Below are 24,458 nucleotides of genomic sequence, written 5' to 3'. Positions count from 1 at the left end.
TTAGCACTGTCCTTTTCCTCTCGGTTTAGCACTGTCCCTTTCCTCTGGGCTTGACATTGTCCTTTTCTTCTGGGCTTGGCATTGTCTTTTTCCCTCTGGGTTTCGCATGTTCGTTTTCCTCTGGGTTTCACATGTTCGTTTTCCTCTGGGCTTCGCACGTTCGTTTTCCTCTGGGCTTCGCACGTTCGTTTTCCTCTGGGCTTCGCACGTTCGTTTTCCTCTGGGCTTCGCACATTCGTTTTCCTCTGGGCTTCGCACGGTCGTTTTCCTCTGGGCTTCGCACGGTCGTTTTCTTCTGGGTTTAGCACTGTCCTTTTCTCCTGGGATTAGCACTGTCCTTTTCCTCTGGTATTAGCCCTTTCCTTTTCCTCTGGGTTTAGCACTACCCTTTTCCTCTGGGCTTGGCACTGTTATTTCCTTAGGGCTTAGCACTGGCCTTTTCTCTAGGGTTTAGCACTGCCCTTTTACTCTGGCATTGGCACTTTCCTTTACCTCTGGGATTGGCACTGTCCTTTTCCTCTGGGCTTGGCACTGTCGTTTTTGTTAGGGCTTAGCACTGTTGTTTTCTTCTGGGTTTAGCACTGTCCTTTTCTCCTCGGCCTAGCACTGTCCTTTTCTTCTGGGTTTATCACTGTCCTTTTTCCCTGCACTTAGTTCTGTCCTTTGTTTCCCTGCACTTTGCTCTGTCCTTTGTTTCCCTGCACTTTGCTCTGTCCTTTGTTTCCCTGCACTTAGCTCTGTCCTTTGTTTCCCTGCAATTAGCTCTGTCCTTTGTTTCCCTGCACTTAGCTCTGTCCTTCGTTTCCCTGCACTTAGCTCTATCCTTTGTTTCCCTGCACTTAGCTCTATCCTTTGTTTCCCTGCACTCAGCTCTGTCCTTTGTTTCCCTGCACTCAGCTCTGTCCTTCGTTTCCCTGCACTTAGCTCTATCCTTCGTTTCCCTGCACAGGTGGTGGGCAGACACTGCAGCAGCAGAAGCTCCTGGGGCTTTGGGTGATCACTGGTTTCCTTACTTTTCTGGTTCTGGAGAAGATGTTTCCTGATGACGGTTCACGGATGGAGTGGCGAGAGGCAGCAGAAACAACAAAGGTGAGTCTAGTTCTTACCAAATATGGTTGCGTGGAATCAGACATGTTGGCAGTCCCCAAATTCTTGTGCCCTGTGTAGGAGAGTAGGATCTGCTTCTTATGGTTACCACCACTTTTTTGCTGATTTATCACTGTTTTCGACTTAGACTGGCTGGGGTCCTGCTATCCACGACCTCAGCTTAGCTGCTTTCTCCTCTAAATTGATTGCATGCACTTTAGGTACCATCCAGATTGGATTCTGGGGTACCCTTATAAGTCCCTAGCATATGGTACACCATGTACTCAGGGCATGGGTACCCCAGAGGCCTCCCAGGGGCTGAAGCATGTATTATACCACCCCTGAGAGTCCATTCAAGATGGCACCACAGGTCAGCTACTGCAGCCTGTGTAAGGTGGTGTATGCACCCCTTACTTAGATATAGGTTACCTATATCTATTATAGGTTACCTATATCTATTCTAAATCCATCAGTCACGCCTATGGCAGGCCTTAAGGCCTTGAGAAGTGTGGCTCAATGGTTAGAGCGGTAGACCCTGATGCAGAGGTCTAGCCAGGGACCAGGGTTCAATTCCCGCCTCGGCGGGTCTTGGGCTCAATTTCCGCCGACCTGATAATTCTCGCCTCGTGCCTATTCTAATCATGGGTCCACTCTGCAACTCTGGGCAATAGCATGCTTAATCTCCACCACGGCCCCAACAGCGCTAGGATGCCTGGCTTCACCTTGGGGGTGCCCAGGAGTGGGCACTTCACAGGGAAAAGCCAGGAAGGGTTCCACAGCGGTATGCGTACAAGCGCCTGAGATACCCCTTCGGGGGTCGATTCAGTGCGCTATACAAATACTACTACATTTACACTTACATTTACAAGGCAGGGTGCTGGGTTTTAGGTGAGAGGGTGCCCATGCATGAGCAGAGTACCTCTGCAGCCTTCGGAACCTATTTTACGTGGTTGTCTGTGATGCAGCCAACCATAATAATTTAAGTGCATTACGACCTCGCGGTAAATGCTAACTTTAAAACGGCTGTTTAGAAACATTTCCTGTTTGGTGTTAAACACTTTGGAAACATCCTCCCCGCCAGTAAGTGGCGGGCAGGTAGGGTTCCACCCTTCTAGAGGGACTTATGTGAAACACTGGTACACCCGATACCAGCTTTCTCGACCTGGGCATCACAAATGGATGCTGCCAGCCACAGACACGGGTCTGCCCTCCTATTGCTGAGCCGAGCTCGAGCCGAGGAAGGCCTGACAATAGGGTTCCTGTCACAGAGAGGTGTGACCACCTCCCAGACAGGTTTTAGTGTTTGGGACTGGGTGGGTGCACTCTGAGAGTGCCAGAAAGTCTGCACTGGGGGCACATTTGGTGTCCCTGTGCATAGTCCAGCTCAAACCAGTTTCAGGAGCCATTTGCTCCTGCTCTGGTGCGAAACTGGACAAAGGACATGGGTGTAGCCACCCCTCTGTCCTGACCCTCCGATAGGTGGGTCCCCAGAGTTTGTCCACCTCCTTCCTTGGGTATAAAGTAGGAACCCTGACTGCAGGACTTTAGATTGTACCTGGACTAAACTCTGCTTCGACGATCTACACTACGCTGGATGACTGAAGAATCTCCCTTGAAGTAAAGGAGTTACTCCCCTGCTAAGCAGGCTCCAAGACGCATCTGACCGGTTTGCTTCTCCCGAGCTCCTGAAGACTCTGAAGATTTCTGCAACACAGGAGGTGGGTTCCAGAGCGTCCCTGAGGTTGATCTGACCTCTCAGCAATTCTGAGACCAGTATCCCTCATGGGGACAGTGTAACCCGAACCCCGTGCACTGTGTACTTTTGCAGCACCATATGCTTTTTGGCGATCCCTGAGGCTGTGCTTTGGGCTACTTGTAGTCCTGACCCCGAGCAGTATTTCCACCGAAGATTCCCGGCCTACACGCCACGAGTGTTCAGTGGGCTTGTATTTCGTGATTCAGCTCTAGGTCCCGTCGCGATCCCTGGTCCATTGGCCTGTGGTCCCTGTGAAGGTAACTTTGAATTTCCTTGGGCTTCCCTGGTTGCTCCAGAAGTGCCCTGACTCTCCATTGCTTGGAGAGTCCCCAGGACCTTGCTGGTCCTCACCGTAACTTGTTTCCTCTGCCCGCGTGGGTTGCAGTTGCCAAGGCTTCTTGGTGTTCAATCAGGACACTGACCCCCCAGCACTCAACATCCTTCGTGGGACAGCTCACCTCCGGACTTTTGTCGTTGTCGATGTCTCCTGGTCCCCGTGGCAGTAGGGTCAAGCATCCTATCTTCTCACCAGAAGCACCCGACATCAGTGGGCATACGTCTACTGAGCCACTGGTCACCCTTAAGTGACCCAGACCCTGTCCCCTCTGCTTTAAGGTTCTTCTCATCCCGATCCATGCTTGGATTCCTCCGGACACTTTTCATCTGCCCAGCAGCAGCAATTCTTTGCATTGCGCCATTGAAAACGAAAAGGGTTTCCGACACCACTTGACACCTATGCACCCGGCTCCTCTGGGATCGGCAACCCAGGTACCTCGGTACTCACAAGGGTGTTGGACTTGGAACCTTCTACGTTTGAAAGGGTTTGCTCAAAGTCCTATCTGAAGTGTCCTTAAACTGTAATTTTCCAACCACGACTTTCCCATAGTTGTATGGAGCTCGCGCCTGTGTTCTCACACTGCAAGCCTCCCCCGTGGGTCCCCTGTGTCACTACCTTGGGTGGTTCCTTTGGGTCCCCGCGATTCTACCTGCTCTAGGCACTGTGTCTAGTCAAGTCGTGGTTGTTATACCACTTTCTTAGTATATGGTTTGGTCTCCACCTGGAGCCCACTGTGTATTGTGCTATTTACTGTCGTTCTAGGTCTGTAATATAGGGTGCCTTTAGTAGTAAATACATATATTTTCTATATCTCTTGTGTGGTTCTCCTTTCATTTGGTCATTCAGGAGGTTCTGATCTGGTAAAACGAGGGAGCCTGGAATCTGGCCTGGGACAAGGGAGCCTGGAAGCTGGCCAGGGACGAGGGCTCCTGGAAGCTGGCCTGGGACAAGGGAGCTTGGAAGCTGGCCAGGGACAAGGGAGCCTGGAAGCTGGCCTGGGACGAGGGCTCCTGGAAGCTGGCCTGGGACAAGGGAGCTTGGAAGCTGGCCTGGGACAAGTGACAAGGGGTCCTGGAAGCTGACCTGGGACGAGTGGTCCTGGAATCTGGCCTGGGACGAGGGGTCCTAGTAGCTGGCCTGGGACGAGGGGTCCTGGGTGCTGGCCTGGGATGAGGGGTCCTGGGTGCTGGCCTGGGACGAGGAGTCCTGGGTGCTGGCCTGGGACAAGGGAGCCCGGAAGCTTGCCTGGGACGAGGGGCCCTGGAAGCTTGCCTGGGACGAGGGGCCCTGGAAGCTTGCCTGGGACGAGGGAGCCTGGAAGCTTGCCTGGGACGAGGGGCCCTGGAAGCTGGCCTGTGACGAGGGGGCCTGGAAGCTGGCCTGGGACAAGGGAGCCTGGAAGCTGGCCTTGGACGAGGGAGCCTGGAGGCTGGCCTTGGACGAGGGAGCCTGGAGGCTGGCCTTGGACGAGGGGGGCCTGGAAGCTGGCCTTGGACGAGGGGGGCCTGGAAGCTGGCCTGGGACGAGGGGGGCCTGGAAGCTGGCCTGGGACGATGGGGGCCTGGTAGCTGACCTGGGACGAGGGAGCCTGGAAGCTTGCCTGGGACGAGGGAGCCTGGAAGCTTGCCTGGGACGAGGGGTCCTGGAAGCTGGCCTGGGACGAGGGGTCCTGGAAGCTGGCCTTGGACGAGGGAGCCTGGAAGCTGGCCTGGGACGAGGGGTCCTGGAAGCTGGCCTGGGACAAGGGAGCTTGGAAGCCTGCCTGGGATAAGGGACCCTGGAAGCCTGCCTGGGACGAGGGGATCTTGAAGTTGGCCTGAATGAGGGGGCCTGGTAGCTGGATTTGGAAAAAGGGGCGTCTGGGGGTTGGCCTGGCAGGAGGGGTCACTTCGAGGCTGGCATGGAGCGAGGGGGTGCTTTGAGTCTGGTCTGGGTCGAGGGGGCACCGGGAGTCTGACCCTAGGCAAGGGAGCCTACAGGCTGGCCTGGGGTCAGGGGGCACCTGGAGGCTGGCCTGGGCCAAGGGGAAGGATGGAGAGTGGCCTGGGTCGAAGGGGCACCTGGAAACTGACTTTAGGTGAGGGGGCCTGCAGGCTGGCATGGGGCGAGGGGGTGAGGGCGGCCTGGAGGCTGGCCTTGGGTGAGGGGGCCCTGGAGGCTGGCTTTGTCTGAGGGTGGTCCGGAAGGCTGCCTTGTGGCGAGGGAGGGGGTCTGGACGCTGACTGGAGGCAAGGAAGTGGGCCTGGAGTCTGGCCTGGTGCGAGGGGGGACTTTAGGCTGGCCTGGGGGGTCTTAGAGGCTGGCCTAAAGCGAGGCGAGAAGGGCCTGGAAGCTGGCCTGGGACTAGTGAGCCTGGAAATTGGCCTGGGACGAGGGGTCCTGGAAGCTGGCCTGGGACGAGGGGGGGTCTTTAGGCTGGACTGGGGGGGGCCTAGAGGCTGGCCTAAGGCGAGGCAAGAGTGGCCTGGAGGCTGGCCAGGGACGAGGGCGTCTGGAGGCTGGTGTCCAGACGCCTGAGTCTTAAATGCCTTAGCTGAACCTGTTGATCTGCAGGTTTTGGGGCGCTGGAGTACTCAGGTGATGGAGAGCGTTTGGTGGCATGCCTTCTACCTAGAGGCAGGCTTTGGAGGAGGGCGCTTGGAGGCAGCGCCTCTCATTCAAGGTCTGTTGCTAGATGCCCTCCCTTGCCTTCACTTGCCTTGGATGAGGTTGCCCAAACGTAGGCCTTGGACAAGGCCACTTATAGGCCTCAAAAGGGTGCTGGGAGAATCATCTCTAGGGTGGTAGCTCTGGGTGTTTTGCCCCGATGTTGCCATGTGGTTTGTCATTTGCAGGTAGTTATGATTCCTTGACTTGAAAGGGGAGTGGCTACTGTGATACTACTTGCTTTACAGTTGAGGCATCTTTTAATGTATGGACCCCCAAGTTTCCAGGGCGCTTCCTGAGATATTGAGTCCCGGGGTACGAGGGGTCTCCTGCGTTAAGCTCAGTCTTGTGTACACTTGTGGATAAGAGAAGTCTTGGGTGATCTTGATGCCTGTTTGATGCACTCTCAGTGGTACGGGAGGTCGATCGTCAGATCTCAAGCCGTGTGTGATGGACTTTGGCACATTAGAGAGGTGTCTCGTAAGACCATGAACCTACTTGGGTGCATTTTTAGGGTGAACGGGGCAGTCTCCCCAGAGTGGTTGAATGCAGCTTGCGTCTCTAAAGTCTAATATTGCTGTTTTTCACATTTCAAGAAATACCTTAGAACCCTCTATTTCAGAGACTATATCACTTGCTTCTCAAGCCCGTGCCAGGCATTGACTGAACAGAGTTTCTCCAACTTCTTACTCTGAGGATACCCAGTTGATTTATTTCCTGTTTTGCTGCTCACCCTTTCCAATTGTGACTCTCTTTTTTGCTTTTCCCCTGTATTTCCTAGTTCTGCTCACCTTGAGTTCCCTTTTACAGTGCTCTGAAGGCAACATGCAAATGAGATATTAAACTCCATGAATATAGACCCGATTACAGGGGCTCCAAGTTATAAGGCAGGGCTCTCCTGAAATGTCAGCCCAAATGTAATGCACTATCAGGTAAAAGGAAGGTTTCTCTTGTGATACAGACCTTAATTTGGTACTCTGCCAGGGGGAAAGTGAGATTTCTCTTGAGATACCCTCTCTAGTTTGAGGCTCTACGGGGTATAAGGGATGTTTTGCAGTGTGAATCTTTCTGGATTTACTATGCTTTGCATTATTCTGCGGACTGGTGGTTGGGTCCGGAATCGTAGTCTTTTCTTTGTTTTTTTTTGGTTTTTTTCGTAGCCCAGGTGGGCGTCCACGCCTTTTGGTGTATTTTCGGTGACGTCTGCACGCTTCCTGCGGAAGCTCCCAATCTTGGGCGCCATATTCAGATTCGTTTTTCCGTGGTTGGGTCTGGATCGTTCCCGAAAGGGATCCAGACATTTTTGAAGAAAGAAGAAGAAAAATACACATTTTGGACAAAAAGATATTGGAAAGACTACAGGAGACCGATCTCGGACAATACCAGTTCCACTCCAAAGCCACCTCTCTCTCCTGCGTGGTATCTCAAGGAGGCCTACTCCATGTCTCTATCATCCCTCTGCTCTCCCTGGTTGTGCTCTTGCTGGCTCAATGTCGTGTCCTATGCAGGTGATGCACTAATAGTCATTACCGTCTCAGAAAACCCCAGCAAGACTCAAATCAGAGCCATGTGGATAAAGGAAAACTGTCTTCAATTAAACTGCAATAAAACTGGGGCCTTTGCTGGAAGCATTCATCCATTTCCTGGTCACCGTAATGGCGCCCTTTGAAACTTAGCTTTCTTAGTTGCCAAAATCTGCTCTTCTTCAAACTGATAAGTCAAGTTTCTGCCATTTACTTCTCCGTTCTCAGTATATTGAGAAAAATAATTTGTTTACTCCTGGGCTCAGCATGTAAGACTGTGGTTCAAGCATTTATTACCCCTAAGATTGACTTTTGCAATTCTGTTCATCTAATTTCTCCAGAATATTGAATTTGCGACCTGCAGGTCGAGCAAAACATAGCAAGTAGAATGATATAGAAACGTCCTCCCACTACGTTTATTATATTACCCTGTAAGCTCAAAGACTTGCACTGGCCCAAAGGGGACCAAAGTAAGGTGCAGCCTGCACAGAGTCCACAGTCCCCAGAGGTTTGGCAGAGGTTAAAGTTGGATATAACCCTACTCTCCAAAGTGGTAGCTTGGTCGAGCAGTAAGGCAGTACCAGAGGGCAGTGCAAAGCATTTGTTGTACACACTCAGTCAGCAAAAGGTTTCACACACTCAAGAACTGAACTCCAGGCCAATTGTTTTATATCAAAAGATATAGTTGTTTTATTTTAGAGCCAACAAGGTAACCAAATATACTTTCTCAGAATGGATTACTTTAGTTAAGTACTTTTCAAATGGACAATGATCTCTTTGAATACAATAGTTACAGTTTGTTGCACTTTTCGTACCACAGGACTGGATCCTGGATTCAGTCCTGGGACCTAAGCTGTAAACAGTTTAGTAAAAACGGTTTGGTTATAGCAGTGATTTTTAAAGAATATAAATGTATTTTCCAAGTTGACACTTCGAAACTTTTCAGTGAAACCAAGCAATGTTATCAAATGGAAGGAATGTCAAGTTACTGGTAAGTACAGTTAGGATGACTTTTGCGGTTCAGTACTGGGATAAAAGGTACAGTACTGGATTCTCTCCTGATCACAGGTGAGTAATTCGGTACTCTGTTGATTTTACATGAATATTTTAAAGTTTCAATACGCCACACAGAAGACATTTCACAGAAAAGCAGTCAATGATTTCCTATGGAAGAAAATGCAACTTGCAGGTAAAGTAGTTTCATGTTACTTTGGTAATCCAGTACTGGACTCCTAGGTTCAGCACTGGGACTTCTACCTAACACAGGTAAGTAATTACGTTTTGTAAGTTGTAGTTTGCAAAAATCGATACTTAGAAGAAATTTCACAGAAAAGCAGACAATGGTTTCCTATGGAAGAAAAGTCAGGTTACTGGTAAGTACGCTTAAAAATACTTTTCAGGGTTGGTGCTGGGCTAAAAGGTGCAGCACTGAGGTCTCTCCTGATAACAGGTGAGTAAATCGGAAATAGTCGTTCGGCTGATTTTAGGTGAATATTTTAAAGTTCCAAAACTCCACACTTAGAAGAATTTCTGAGTGAAACTAGTCAATGTTAGCCTATAGAAGAAAAGTGAGTTATCGGCTTTTAGGTACGTACTCGACTGGCATATTTAAGGTTCTGGGCATAGACTCGGGTCCCCCAGGGTCAGGTAGGTACTGTTGGTACACCCTCAGTGGCACAGGGGCAGCCGGGTGCAGAGGTAGTTAGGCCCAATGTTATCCAATGAGAGGCAGGGGGCCTTCGGTTGGTGGCTGCAGGATAGCAGGCCACGCGGCTGTGGGAGCTGGGCTATTGGTCACTTGTTTAGGGCAAATGGGGAAGTAGGATAGGACAACGGTTGCACTGCCAGGGGCACTCGGGTGGTTAGGTGCAGGGTGCTTTTGAGCAGTCGGTGCGCTCAATGTTATTCAATGGAGATCTTGAAAAGGGAACAAAGGCTGCAGGCTCCGGGACAGAGGATCTTCTGGAGCGACCAACACTTTGAGGAGTAAGTTAGGATCTTGGAGGATAGGTAGGCACCCAGGAGTTGGGCACAGGGGGCCGTGGGGCGCTGGGTGCAGAGTTGTCTTTTGAGGTCCGGAAATCTTACCCCCTGCTGGTCGCGGTCGGAGGGGTCCTTTGTCCTGAGGCTGCAGGCCTTGTCAGGGCTGTCGAGGAGGGTCCTTGGGCACTGGATTCCAGGTCAGAATCACCGGGGGGACGTCCTCAGGGTCTTGATTCACTCCAGCACAGGCCATGCTTGGCGGGTGTAGAGTGTGCAGGGTTCACGGTTCCGGGCTGATGCCAGGGCTTGTTACATGCTTTGAGCAGTACCACTGCTCGTGGGAAACCCAGGTAGTCAGAGTCACAAGGCAATCAGGTACTCCTGGGTTTTTGAGGTTGCTGACCACTGGAGACAGGTTTAGCAGGAGCAGGTTCGAGGGTCGACAGACCGGTAGGGCTGGGGCCAAATCAGTGGAGGTCTTCCTCTTTTTAGCAGCTGCACGGCAGGTCTTCTTGTTCCTTGTTCTTCTTTCTTGTTTCGGAATCTGGATCTGGGGAAGGAAGGTTCAGGGTGCCCATAAAAACTGAATTTAGGGGCTTTTCAGGAAGGGCAAGGGCAGGGACCAATGTGTCCTTGTCCTGGGGTGAGTACACCCCCTAGCCTGCTCCTATCCTGTGGGAGGGGGCCAGGAGCCTTGCTGTGATTGGACATGGCTCCCCATCTTCAGGATGGCCGGATCCCGCGGTCATGCTTCAGCTCGTCTCTCCCATCTGAGGGGTGGAGTTGGCACCCCCCCTTCCTGACGTAGGGTTTCCCGCCAGTCTTCCCGCCAGAGTGGGGGTCAGAACTGGTGGGGGCCAGTTGCTGGGTACAGCAAGTTGTCTGGAGAAGTTTACAAAGGCGGAATGCCTTTGAAGCTTCCCTTGCCCATCCTGGGGGAGGAGGCTTGGCACCTCTTCCCAGGAAGTGCATTGTTGCAGGCCCAGGAGAGCGAGGGCTCTCCACCCAGGGATCCAGCAACATGTCTGCTCTGTGGCAGCCTAGGCAGCCTTTCAGACAAGACGTGGATTGTAGGTTAGGTTTCAGGGGGCATCTCTAAGATGCCCTCGGTGCATTTTACATTACATCCCACACTGGCATCAGTGCGGGTTTAATGTGCTGAGAAGTTTGATATCAAACTTTTCAGTCTTCAGTGTAGCCATCATGGTGCTGTGGAGTTCGTAATGACAACCTCCCAGTACCATATACTCTTAATGGCATCACTGCACTTACAGTGCCCAGGAATGGCCCTGGGTACTGTAGGGGCACAGGGCTCATGCACCTGTGCCCACACCACTGGCATAGTGCACCCAGCTAGAGGGGTGACTGAGGTATGCCAGGGCAGTGGGTTCTGTGGGGATGGCACACAGGGATGTGTGCCATGTCGACTCTTTGTTTAGTTCTGCACCAGGACACTCAGCCTGCAACGGCAGTGTGTGGGTACCAAGGTACAGGCCCCCTAAGGGTGGCACAATAAGTGCTGCAGCCCATAGGGGTCTTCTCTAGTCACAATGCCCTGGGTACCTAGGGTACCATTTACTAGTGGCTGCTATGTGGCCAGATATGCCAATTGGGTTTAGGCTTTAGTACAGATTTTAGGGAACGTACACAGCCCTGGGTACCTGATTGGCAGGAGCCCAGGGCACACCAAGGAAAGGTGCTTCAGGTATCAGGCAAAAAGTGGTGGGGTACTGCAACAGAAACTCACTTTCTTACACTATCGATAAAGGAACAATCCATCTTCAATCCCTTTTTGTCTGGTTTATAGGACCACTATCAAGAAGACCCTATTTCCCTATACAACTGGGCACACACTTTACTCTTATCTTCATTCAAACAGCTTTGCGTCCCTCGCATTGAGCGATACTGTCTCGGCTGCTGAGTTTTTTCATCCTTAGCTGCCAAACACTGGATTCCCTTCTATTTGTTTGCATTTTATGAATTAGATTAGTTTCACAAAGGAATTCCAAATCTGGCTTTTCTGGTAGATTGGTGCATCTGTGCTGACTGCTGGCCCCTGAGCGCCAGGACGCCCGTGGAGGTTATTGGTTCGCTATGTAAAATTAAAACTTTGACGTATCATTTTTAGGGATGCTTTATGAGTTGGTAATTGTTCTGGATTTGATTTCTGTAGACCGATGTATGTGTGTTTGCTGTAGTCCAATCTCATCTGTATCAAGTTCTGATCAACAGTTCACTTGTGAGGAGTTACTTGTTAAGACAGACGATGCTGACGCAGGTTACAAAGGCCGGCTCTGGATTTAATTGAACAGCCAGGTTCAAAGGTGTCACGGTTGACTACTGGTGGGCAGCGTCCAGCATCTGTTGCCATGTAAGCGCATTTGTTTCCACGTGAAGCGCATTTGTTTTCACGTGAAGCGCATGTATTTCCACGTGAAGAGCCCAGGCAGCGCGCCTCTGTTTGCAGGCGACGCGCCACTGTTTGCAGGCGACGCGCCACTGTTTGCAGGCGACGCGCCACTGTTTGCAGGCGACGCGCCTCTGCTTGCAGGCGACGCGCCTCTGCTTGCAGGCGACGCGCCTCTGCTTGGAGGCGACGCGCCTCTGCTTCCCGGTGAAGGAAGGGTGTTCACTGTTGTTAAAGTTCTTTAGGAGCACTTCTGTTTCTGATGCATTCATGCACTCCTAACCCTGCCTCTTCCAGTGGTGATCTAAGACTATAACTCCCATTAAGCAGTAGTTGGTTGGCGCGAGGACTCCATTTAAGACTTTGGACATCTAGTCAGCAAGAATAAAGACTTAAATATGCGTCCGATTAAATAAACACACTTATAATATATGCATTTAAAAAAATGTTGGCCTGTTCAAACTCAGAAAGCAGCCAGAATCCATTGCCGCCTCTTGGTAGATCAGGTTGAACTGCTCTTGTGCTGCATTAAGCCCCAGCCTTTATCTCTTTAATTAGGAGTCTCTGGGGAGCCTTTACTTTTACTGTTACAGTACGCATTATTAGGTCTGAATGTATTGTGTTAGGGTGTATATTCATATCCTGCCAGGAATGGAAACTCCTCGTCCAACCGGCCTCCCTTGACAGACCTGTTCATTAAGATTACCCTTTGGTTGCTTCTTTTTTGCCCAATCAAAGATGGCCCCCCATAGTATTCCTGAAATGGAAGCAGATCTCCTGATCAGTAGTGAGAACTTCTGATTCCTCCCACAAGCCGTATCCATTTCGGTGTTTGCAAAGTCCAGGGTTAGGTATGCAAATTATGTTCCCTCTTTGTTTGCTATTTCTGTGCTCGTTTCCAGCCCTTGCCTAAACAGAGCAGGACACCGAGAGGCACAGAGCAAGTGAGAGGGTTTGGGCACAGTGAGATAATTGTTTTTTATTTTTTATTAATCAGTTTATTGGCATTTCAAGAAACAAAAAAAAACAAGGCAACAATTCAAGGCATAAGCATGTACATACCTAGCGCAGGATCAAAGGCAGATAAGTATAAGTGGCACATGTCTAAAAATACAGTTAGAGACTCAAGCCTGGCAGTACAACCATTTCGTACCTAATTAATAGATCTTGTGGCTATATCCCCCTCAGGTGTCCACCGTTCCCCAGTCGACTGAGTAATCAGCCCCAGAGCTCACTCCACCATGGCACTCTTCGGATCAGGTGTGTCATTCGGAGGGGCAGTAGGCCTATCGTTGGGCATCTAAATATGTGTCGTAGCGCAGTCCTCCCCAGTCGCTGTTGCCGTAACCTCCCCGTCTGGGGTCTTGCATGGGAGCTCCCTAGTCAAGAAAAGGGACCAGAAATTCTTAGGTCTGTTTCGTGGGGGTATCAATTCGCTATATAGCTCTGTTTGGGTGCTACAATAGAGCATTTCTTTCGTCCACTGTGACAGTGTGGGTGTTGGACCTCTAAGCCAACAGAGGGCCACACATCTTCTGGCAAGGAGAAAGGCCATATCTACCAGTCGTCTAAGGTCCTTAGGGAGTGGCTTGGAGTAACTTAAGATAGCCAGGAGTGGGTCTGGAGACAACAGTGAGATGATTGTTGTAGGAAGGTGGATATCTGACTATGGTTGCCCCCAACTTTGTTGCCTGGTGTTTTGCTGGTTTTTTGACTTAGTTGACATGGGGCCCTGCTATTCAGGACCCCAGGCCCACTGCTCTCGCTGTAAAATGGATTCCATGTACCTTAGGTGCATATCTAATTGGATACTGAGTCACCTTATCAGTCCCTGTACAGTGTACCTTAGGTACCCAGGGCATAGGTGCACCCAGGGCCTACCAGGGGCTGCAGCATGTATTATGCCACCCCTGGCTGGCCATCCACATCTGACACAACTGGCTGATCAATCAGCGGGGGCAAGGTAGTGTAATCACCCTTTGCTTTAGATATAGTATCCCTATATCTAACCCTAAAATGGACACATATGCTCCTAACAGTCACTCCTATGGCAGGCCTTATCAATCCTGAAGGCAGAGTGCTTGGCATTATGTGAGATGGTGCTCTGGCATGAGCTGAGCCCGTTTGCAGCTTGCGGAACCAAGTCCTAATTGCTGTTCCATGATAACGCTATACCATATACTCTTAAGTGCATTATGAACCTCGCGGTCAAATGCTAACTTTGGCATAGCATTATCAAAACATGTCGAGTAAGGTGTCATACGAATTGGAATACTACCCCCTCGCCAATTCTGGCGACGGGGGGTAGCATTCCACCCTTCTAGAGGGACACGACATGTAAGTAACTGTGAACCCCGGTTAAAGTTAACTCGAGCCTCAGCATCACAAAATGGATGCTGCCACCACAGACACAAGTCTGACCTCCTGCTGCTGGGAGTCCTTCCAGCGAGGGAGGCTCGGACAAAGGGTTTCCTGCCTTGGGAGGTGCTAGCACCACCCCAGACAGGATTTTGTGTATTAGGTAGGACAGGGCTGAAAGGAATGAGACATGCCTGGGGCACACAAGGTGTCCCTGTGCATACACCGGTCCGAACCAGTTCCTGGGGCACTCCAGCCCCAGAGCTGGCGCAAGACCAGACAAAGGAAAGGGGGTGTAACCACCCCCCTTCCTGGTCCCACCCAGAGGAGGGACCTAGTCGTAGTGCAGCCCCCTTTCGCTGAATAAAGGTAGGAGCTGGTACCATTCCAAGTTAGATTAATCTTGACAACTTCCACGATGAACTCTTGACCTTTGCCCTCATGAATATCAGAAGACTGAAGAATCTCCCCTATGGTCAGGGAGTGACCATCCTGCTTCGCAGGCACCATCAAGCTCCTGTGCGGTTTGCTGCAAGTCCTTCCTTCCTGGAACCCGACGACCCAGCTCGACGAGACCCGGACCTCCAGACTCCTCTGACCTCTACCCACATCCACAGCACAGCTGGGACCCGTGGGTGCGACGAGCAACTTGGAGACGGCCATCTTGAAGAAACCTGTACAGCGCTTCCAGCACGACTGCCGAGGGATCCTCGAGTGAGTGCACTGGGGTCTGAGAAGCCCCACACTGACGCAGTTCCTGCTTCAAAGACCAGCCCCCCAGCATCCACGTGATCTGAGTGGGGCCCTTTTGCCTGGTTGCTGCTTTTCCTGTTGTCTGGTCACTTGCCGGCTGGCTGGTGACCTCTGAGACGACAACCCGAAGATTTCAACACTGCTGGTCTGGTCCCCCAGACTGGCCCTTGCTTCCTTGTAAAAGAGAAGCACCCCGGACCCTCCTGGTCCGCACCAGACGCCATCTTTGTTCCACCACGTGGCTTGCACTTGCCAAGGCCTGTTGACCAGATCGACGATCCAACACCGCCAACAGCAGCAGACTACGTGGGACAGCTCGTGCCTCCAACCTGGTCGTGAAGAGCAGCTCCTGGACCGCGCAGCTACAGAGAGAAGCGACCCTTCCTTCACCTGACTTCGGCGACAGCATCTGGTTCCCTCCTGGTTCCAGCACCGTCACTGGCTAGTGACCGAGTCTCTGTCCCCTTCCCTTTCAGGACTCCTTCTTCTAAGTTCCACCCTTGGAACCACCGGACTCCTCCATCTGGCTGCCTGCCAGCAACTCATTTGTTTCAGGCATCACCGGGATCAACGCAGCAAACCCGACGCAACTTCAGCCCTATGCACCCGCAGCCTGTGGGTTAGGTAACTAAAGCTTCCAGGTGCTGAAGTCTGTGTACACTATCCTAGTGTTCAGGTCCACTGTTGTTTTCCCTCCATCCAGCCGGGTTCGTCCGGAATCCGTAACTTTCTAAACTGTAAGATCTATAGACGTTGATACGCATCCCGCGTGAGAGTTTCCACTCTGCACGTGAGTCCCGTGGGCCTCCTGCTCCTTACTTACCTAGTTTGTAGCGTAGTCCCAGCGGTCCTCCAGCCTCTGGATCTCCTTACAGTACTTTCCTTCCTCGCATTCCATTGTTTTGAGTATATGGTTTGTCGTGCCCCTAAGGCGCACTTGTAAAAATTGTGCTAACTCGTATTTCCTTTTGAGTATTGTCATGTGCTTAGCCCTCTGATCTCATAAAGAGTTCAGAGGTGTATGTTAGTTAATAAATATCTGTTTATTTTCATAACAACCTGTGTGGTGTCCTTTCCCTTGGTATTCAAGGGGTTATATGTGGTAAAACAGCTGGCTTAACACGCCATTCAGAGTTTAGCCTAAAGACTGCTTTTGTCCACGCTACTAGGATAGCTGGTCTGTAAGGTTGACTTACAACCAATCATCATAAGGGTTGCTTGGCATGGTACAAGGTGATCACTAGAACTAGTGAGCATCATATACCAGGCCAACTTCTCACATTGGTGTGCAGCGGTTGGGATTTGAGCTTGCTGTTGTTTTTACCAAATATAATCTTGAGATATCATTTGAAAGATCACATAAGGTACCATAGGTACATATAACAAGCTTAGAAATACTCTGAGTTCTACTGAACCAGCTGTTGTAGTAGAAAGGGAGTAGCACACCCTGACTACAACTCTTAGCAAGGGATCAGTAGGTAAACCCATAGTGTAGGTAAGTGCACCACTTACACCTCACTAGAAAAGCATGTCTACCACAGGAGAGAACGCAGTGGCTCCCCTTGTGGCAGTTGACCCTCCACAGGTCATGTCAAGATATGCAGCCCTTAGCTTCCAGGAGATGAGACAATTGTGTACCTCCAGGAAACTAAAACAGGGTTCTAACCCTACAATCAACTTCCTGATAGATCTCTTAGAGACATTTGATACCAGAAGGGCTTCTAATCCAGGCCCATCTGATCCTACAGAGGAAGACATACCCCCCACTTGAGGAGGACTCCAATTTCCCGGAAACTGAAGAAGTGGAGGTAGATGGAGACTCATCTGATGGTGAGGTAAACCATGGTCAGGGAGGAGTCAGCAGGCTTACCAGGACCAACTTAAGCATACATGAGAATGGAACTGGGGGACCCCCAGGCCCACCCTCAGGCAGGCTTAACCTTGGGAATAGACGAGTTAGGTCTCTCTCCAGAGGCTCTAACAGATCTGTTCACACCCATGTCTCTCAGGCATCTTCTCAGGGAGGGATGACATCCCCTCAGAGGAGAGAGCATGAAGCCAAGATGAGGGAAGTCAATCTGAGGATTGAGAGGGAAGAACTTGCCCTTGCCAAAGAAAGACTTGCCTTTGCCAGAGAGCAGAAATTGAGTGGGGCAGACCCCACTGGTGGCAGCATTATCATTAGAGATAAAGACAGGAGTTTTGATACTAGACACCTGAGTAAAATAGTGCCCCCCTTTAAGCAAGGGGATAACATCCACAAATGGATGACTGCTTTGGAGAGTGCCTGCACCGTCCAGTGCATCCCCCAAAGTCAGTGGGCAGCTATATTGTGGCTCTCCTTTGAAGGTAAAGGTAGAGATAAGCTCCTCACTACTAGAGCTGAGGATGCTAACAATTACCAAGTCCTGAAGAATACACTGATTGATGGGTTTGGCTTAACAACTGAACAGTACAGGTTGATGTTCAGAGACACCCAGAAAACTCAGTCTCAGGATTGGACTGACTTTGTTGATTGTGCCTCTAAGGCTCTAGAAGGCTGGCTACTGGGAAGTAAGGTTACTGATTACACAGGATTATATAACCTAATTATGAGAGAGCAAGTCTTAAATAATTGTCAGAACCAGTTATTACACCAGCACCTGGTAGACTCTGATCTGACCTCTCCCCAAGAATTGGGTAAGAGGGCAGACAAATGGGTCAGAACCAGGATTAGGCCTATGAACCAGGGTGGTGACCAAAAGAAAGAATCTACCAAGCCTCAAGAGAAGGGTGGGAATAAATCTTCTGATCAAACCACATCAGGGCCCCAAAAATCCTCTGAAAAGGGTGGGTCCCAGAATCCTTCCAATACCCAAAAGAAACCTTATTGCCATACCTGCAAACAGGTAGGCCATTGGAAAACTGACAGCAGTTGCCCAAGGGCCAACAACAATAAGGAGAACATACCCCCAAGTAACACTTCCAAGCCACCTGTTACTACTAGTAGTAATCCCCCAGGTGGTGGGAGTGCCCCCAAGAATTTGGGTGGATTTACTTTGGGAGTTCCTAGGGACTCTGGCCTAACCAGGTCCCCAAACTTAGATACTCTTGTCTGTGAGACTGGCATGGGGTTTGCCAACTTCACAGCTTGTCCCAACACTTTGGACAAGTACAGACAGGAGCCCCTCATCAATGGTTCAAACGTTGAGGCCTACAGAGACACAGGGGCTAGCATCACCATGGTGACTGAGAGCCTAGTCCCCTCAAGGCAACTTATACCTGGAGCCGCATTCCAGGTGACCAACATTGATGGAGTGCAGAGAGATCATCCCATAGCAGTGGTCAATCTCAGCTGGGGAGGTGTCATTGGCCCCAAGAGAGTGGCAGTGTCATCGAACTTGCCTGTAGATTGCCTACTGGGGAATGATTTAGAGATCTCAGCCTGGGCTGAGGTAGAGCAAGAAACCCATTTTAAAATGGTAAACCTCCATGGTAAGGTTAGTGGGGCAGTGATAGCCACAGCCCCAGTCCAAGATGTCCTCCCTGAACAGGTCAGGAGGGCTGTGCCAGTCACAGCCCAATCTCAGACAGATTCCTTCCCCGAACAGGTTGGCAAGGCTGTGATGGTCACAGCCCATACCCAAACTGAGTCCCTTCCTGAAAAGGTTGGTGGAGTTGTGATGGCCACAGCTCAAACTCAGACAGATAATAGTGTTGTGAAGCCTGAAACTATGGATCACTCCACTCAGACAGAGAGCATTGAGGAGGAATTTATTAATTTTTTTATTTATTTATTTATTGATTTTGTTGAGCGCGACAGCTACCCATAAGGGTTTCCCGGCGCTAAGAGACAGACCGACAACATGAGACAGAAGAAGTTAGAGGTCGAAGAGCCAGGTCTTCACTGCTCTGCGAAATTGCGTATGACTATTTTCCATCCGTAGGGCCAGTGGAAGTGAATTTCACAGTCTGGGTCCTAAGTTCGAAAAGGAAGTACCTCCCATTCTGGAAAGTTTGAACCTGGGTACATTAAAAAGATGGTGAGATGAGGAACGAAGAGAGCGAGCTGGAAGGTAAGGACTGACAAGGGCTTGAAGGTAGGGGGGTGCTGATCCGGCTTTGATCTTGTGCATAAAGCCCAGCGCTTTAAACTTGATCCGGTTTTCAACACGAAGCCAATGTAGCTCTCTCAGGCGTTCTGTGATATGGTCACGTTTACGACAGCCACAGAGGAGCCGAGCTGCAGCATTTTGAACTAGTTGAAGGCGACGTGTAACGACCTTTGGAGACCCCAGATAGAGCACGTTGCCGTAATCCAATCTGGAGGTCACCAAGGCGTTCACAACAGATCTCTGGGTGTTTTTAGGGATCATCCAGAAATTTTTTCGCAGCCATCGTAGGATGGTAAAACAGATGGCTGTGACTCTGTTGACCTGATCTTTCATGGTGAGGCCTCTGTCGATAGTAACTCCTAAGTTTCGTACTTGTTCCGATGGAATTGAAAGGGGACCCATGGAAGTGGGCCAATGAGTCAAGTTCCAGAGATCGGGTTTGTTGCCAAGAATCAGGACCTCTGTCTTCCCGCCGTTCAACTTGAGTAGGTTGTTATTCATCCATTCGGCTATCTTGGTGAGTCCAGTTTGCAGAGGGGAGGGGGCCGTGGGATCAATTCGAGAGAGTGAAAAAACAATTTGTGAATCATCAGCGTATGAGAAAAGATTTAGTCCCGAGCATTGTGCAATGAAAGCTAAAGGTGTGACATACAAATTAAAAAGTAGAGGACTAAGAATAGACCCTTGGGGTACCCCATGTGGGTAGGAGTGACTCTTAGAAGATGATGACTTAGAGAAAATTTGAAAAGTGCGGTCAGACAGAAAAGATGCAAGCCAGTCCAATGCTTTGTTGCCAATGCCAATGGCAGCAAGGGATTTGAGAAGGATACTGTGTAACACAGTATCAAAAGCTGCGCTGAGATCGAGCAAGATCAGCGCAACTGTTTCTCCTCGATCCAAAAGCAGACGCAAGTTGTCTGTAACGCCCAACAGGGTCGTCTCCGTAGAGAAACCAGGGCGAAATCCCGATTGAGAGGGATGTAGCAGATTATTGTCTTGTCACAAATTTTGAAAGATGGAAATGGATGTGTCGTTCCAAAACTTTCGAAAATGCCGGTAATAAAGAAATTGGACGATAATTGGCGGATAGTTTAGGATCCGCCTGTGGTTTCTTCAGTAACGGGGTGACTATGGCATGTTTCCAACAACTAGGAACAGTGGCAGTAGTGAGTGAAAGGTTTAGAATCTTACAAATAGTGTATAGATGGGAAGAGTTCAAAGAACGCAGGATTTGGACGGGCAGTGGGTCCAGCGGGGAACATGATTTAATTTTGCTCAGTATTTCTGAATGAGTTTCCGAGCAGAGGTCAGGCCACAACAGCAGTAGAGGCAGAGGTGACCTAGAAGAGTTGATGGGCATGTTCTTAGTCTGAGGGAAGGTGAGAAGAACAGGTAATTTGATTTGAGCAAGGATATCCTGATGTATACTCGTGATTTTAGAAGTGAAGTATTGGGCAAGCTCCTCGCATTTAGCATTGGATAGTTGGGGGAGTGTAGCTGTGGTCTGAGAACCAGCGAGCTCCTTCACCACAGTGAACAGAGTTTTGGATTTATTTATTGCTTCACTTATGGATTTATTGACGTGGATGGCTCTGGTTGTAGCACACGCCTTATGATAACATTTCAGCTCAGTTTTAGAAGAGAAATCCCCCTCCCACCAGACTTTAGGAAAGGATCAGCCTCCCCAGGGAACTGATCTGACCCCTTGTGAAGAAACTGCCCCAGAGGTAGTAGGGCCTAGCCTGGCAGAACCCCTGATGTCAGTGGACCCTTCCAATGTGGGACCCAGTCTGGAGCAGGTAACCTGCCCCTCTCTACCCTGCCTCAGTCAACCCAGGGCTGTAGAGGTCAGGGAGGCCAGTGGTGGACCCCAAAGGGCCCCTTGTCCAAAAGAACTCCCCAATCAGCAGATTAAGGGCACTGAAGCTAGCAGGCCTAGCCAAGTGAAAATAAAAAAACACTCCTGAGGGATCCCCCTTAAACTTAGTTAGGGACCTCCCACAAATGGACACTGTTGGGCACAGCCAAACCTGGGACCTAAAAGCCCCAAACCTGACCAGTCCCTCCAGTAAGCCAAACAGAGGGACTCAGCCTCCAGCTTTAGGTAGCCAGAGGTTGACCCTGAGAGCTCACACCAACTCAGTCCTGGAAAAGAAGGCACATATGGTGGATAGTGATTGGAGGAAGTTGAGCCCAACATTAGTGGAGTCTCACTTCAGTACTCCATCCCAGCACCAGCCTTTTACTTTGCCAAAACACACCACAGGTAGAGATTCCCTATGGTGGAGACCCTCAGATACCCTTAGGGTGAGGGATTGCTTAGTGGACCATGAAATAGGGGGTAACCATGTCAGTGCATATACCACCTCATATGGCCACTCAGGCAATATATGCTTACCTGGTCAAGGATTAACCAACAAAACAACTGCCAGTACTGGGTATTGTTCAAATACTTTTTGTCTGACCTATATGAAACAAACATAGGGGTCCGTTTTTTTGTTTACTTCACTAGTTTATTTATTACTTTAAGCACTAGTGGATTTTTTTTCTTTTTATTATATTTTCATTCGAAACCAAGAGTTGGTGTATATCCACAAAATCAATACAATGACATATTTACAAGAATACAAAACACAATTTGTCAATAATTAGACCACACATCCAAACTTACACACTGGCCAAAGTTTATTCATTCATCTACATTCATCCAACAAAAAACAGTACAAATCCTAACGGTCTAATGTCAAAAATCTAGGCATAAATCTTATATCAATTTCTGAAAATGTACATATATACAATATTCACAATTTTACAATTTTTGAAATATTTACACATTCTTTTGATGAATCTATTTAAACAAAATTATTTTGATTTTTTTGACAAAATGACCACACAACTGGTTGACGCGTTTCGAACTCCCCAATTTGGAGTTCTCCTCAGGACTAATAATCTAGAATGACAAACTGACAAAATTTTAGAACTTACAGTCTAAGATAACCATTCTCGTGATACCAGTGACACCTCACAAGACTGCCTCTGCACATACCTTGAATTGGTTGAACCAAAAAACACTTGGCGTGGTAGACGTGTGGAAAACGATAAACAACTGTAAGTGGGGAGACATAACAAACATAAGCCTGTTTTATCTATGGCGATTAAGTTAAGCCTCTAATGGAGGCTGAGGTGAAGACAAAGGGGCTTACCTTAAGCCAATGCGAATAGTGTTATTTTCTGTAAAAAGAATAAAAATGGGTGGCGTTGAAGAGACTTGAACCTGGGCTCAATATTAACTTAAACGAGTGTTTTGAACACGGGCTTACCGATATTAGTGGTATTTTGCTCCCAACCTGGATAATCGGCAGCTCAATAATCAGTCTCCCGAGTCCTGCAAAACAAGTCCGGACCGGGTGTTACTACCACACTATCGATTCTGTACTTTCCCAGCACTCTGCCTTAACGACCTGGTCAAGGATAGCCTTATCTCCTTTCGTTTGGGGGGAGGGGGGGTTATGTAGGAAGGTGGATATCCGACTATGGTTGCCCCCAACTTTTTTGCCTGGTGTTTTGCTGGTTTTTCGACTTAGTTGACCTGGGGCCCTGCTATTCAGGACCCCAGGCCCACTGCTCTCGCTGTAAAATGGATTCCATGTACCTTAGGTGCATATCTAATTGGATACTGAGTCACCTTATCAGTCCCTGTACAGTGTACCTTAGGTACCCAGGGCATAGGTGCACCCAGGGCCTACCAGGGGCTGCAGCATGTATTATGCCACAACTTGCTGATCAATCAGCTGGGGCAAGGTTGTGTAATCACCCTTTGCTTTAGATATAGTATCCCTATATCTAACCCTAAAATGGACACATATCCTCCTAACAGTCACTCCTATGGCAGGCCTTATCAATCCTGAAGGCAGAGTGCTTGGAATTGTGTGAGATGGTGCTCTGGCATGAGCTGAGCCCGTTTGCAGCTTGCGGAACCAAGTCCTAATAGCTGTTCCATGATAACGCATACCATATACTCTTAAGTGCATTATGAACCTTGCGGTCAAATGCTAACTTTGGCATAGCATTATCAAAACATGTCGAGTAAGTGTCATAGGAATTGGAATACTACCCCCTCGCCAATTCTGGCGACGGGGTTAGCATTCCACCCTTCTAGAGGGACACGACAAGTAAGTAACTGTGAACCCCGGTTAAAGTTAACTCGAGCCTCAGCATCACAAAATGGATGCTACCACCACAGACACAGGTCTGACCTCCCTCTGCTGGGAGTCCTTCCAGCGAGGGAGGACTCCCAGCAGAGTTTCCTACCTTGGGAGGTGCTAGCACCACCCCAGACAGGATTTTGTGTATTAGGTAGGACAGGGCTGAAAGGAATGAGACATGCCTGGGGCACACAAGGTGTCCCTGTGCATACACCGGTCTGAACCAGTTCCTGGGGCACTCCAGCCCCAGAGCTGGTGCAAGACCGGACAAAGGAAAGGGGGTGTAACCACCCCCCTTCCTGGTCCCACAGAGGAGGAGGGACCTAGTCGTAGTGCAGCCCCCTTTAGCTGAATAAAGGTAGGAGCTGGTCCCATTCCAAGTTAGATTAATCTTGACAACTTTCACGAAGAACTCTTGACCTTCGCCCTCCTGAATATCAGAAGACTGAAGAATCTCCCCTATGGTAAGGGAGTGACCATCCTGCTTCGCAGGCACCATCAAGCTCCTGTGCGGTTTGCTGCAAGTCCTTCCTTCCTGGAACCCGACGACCCAGCTCGACGAGACCCGGACCTCCAGACTCCTCTGACCTCTACCCACATCCACAGCACAACTGGGACCCGTGGGTGCAACGAGCAACTTGGAGACGGCCATCTTGAAGAAACCTGCACAGCGCTTCCAGCACGACTGCCGAGGGATCCTCGAGTGAGTGCACTGGGGTCTGAGAAGCCCCACACCGACGCAGCTCCTGCTTCAAAGACCAGCCCCCCAGCATCCACGTGATCTGCGTGGGGCCCTTTTGCCTGGCTGCTGCTTTTCCTGTTGTCTGGTCACTTGCCGGCTGGCTGGTGACCTCTGAGACGACGACACGAAGATTTCAACACTGCTGGTCTGGTCCCCCAGACTGGACCTTGCTTCCTTGTAAAAGAGAAGCACTCCGGACCCTCCTGGTCCGCACCAGACGCCATCTTTGTTCCACCGCGTGGCTTGCACTTGCCAAGGCCTGTTGACCAGATCGACGATCCAACACCGCCAACAGCAGCAGACTACGTGGGACAGCTCGTGCCTCCAACCTGTTCGTGAAGAGCAGCTCCTGGACCGCGCAGCTACAGAGAGAAGCGACCCTTCCGTCACCTGAACGCGGCGACAGCATCTGGTTCCCTCCTGGTTCCAGCACCGTCACTGGCTAGTGACCGAGACTCTGTCCCCTTCCCTTTCAGGACTCCTTCTTCTAAGTTCCACCCTTGGAACCACCGGACTCCTCCATCTGGCTGCCTGCCAGCAACTCCTTTTTTCAGGCATCACCGGGATC

General features: G+C 50.0%; 1 protein-coding gene across 1 annotated transcript in view; it reads left to right on the top strand.

Moving 5' to 3' along the window:
* Positions 1-949: 949 nt before the first annotated feature.
* The window catches only part of LOC147662099 (zinc transporter ZIP13-like), a gene marked incomplete at its 5' end in the record, with an annotated part of 112,245 nt that continues 88,736 nt past the window's right edge, over positions 950-24,458 (top strand). The window contains one exon of the mRNA XM_086951112.1: positions 950-1,089. Within this exon, the coding sequence (XP_086807238.1) occupies positions 950-1,089 (140 nt within the window). The remainder of the gene's footprint in view (positions 1,090-24,458) is intronic.

Source organism: Lissotriton vulgaris, unplaced genomic scaffold (genome assembly GCF_964263255.1).
Source record: "Lissotriton vulgaris unplaced genomic scaffold, aLisVul1.2 SCAFFOLD_4264, whole genome shotgun sequence".
In the NCBI taxonomy this organism is placed as follows: Eukaryota; Metazoa; Chordata; class Amphibia; order Caudata; family Salamandridae; genus Lissotriton; species Lissotriton vulgaris.
The sequence above is the reverse complement of the archived record's forward strand: the minus strand, read 5'-3'. Positions and strand labels throughout refer to the sequence as shown.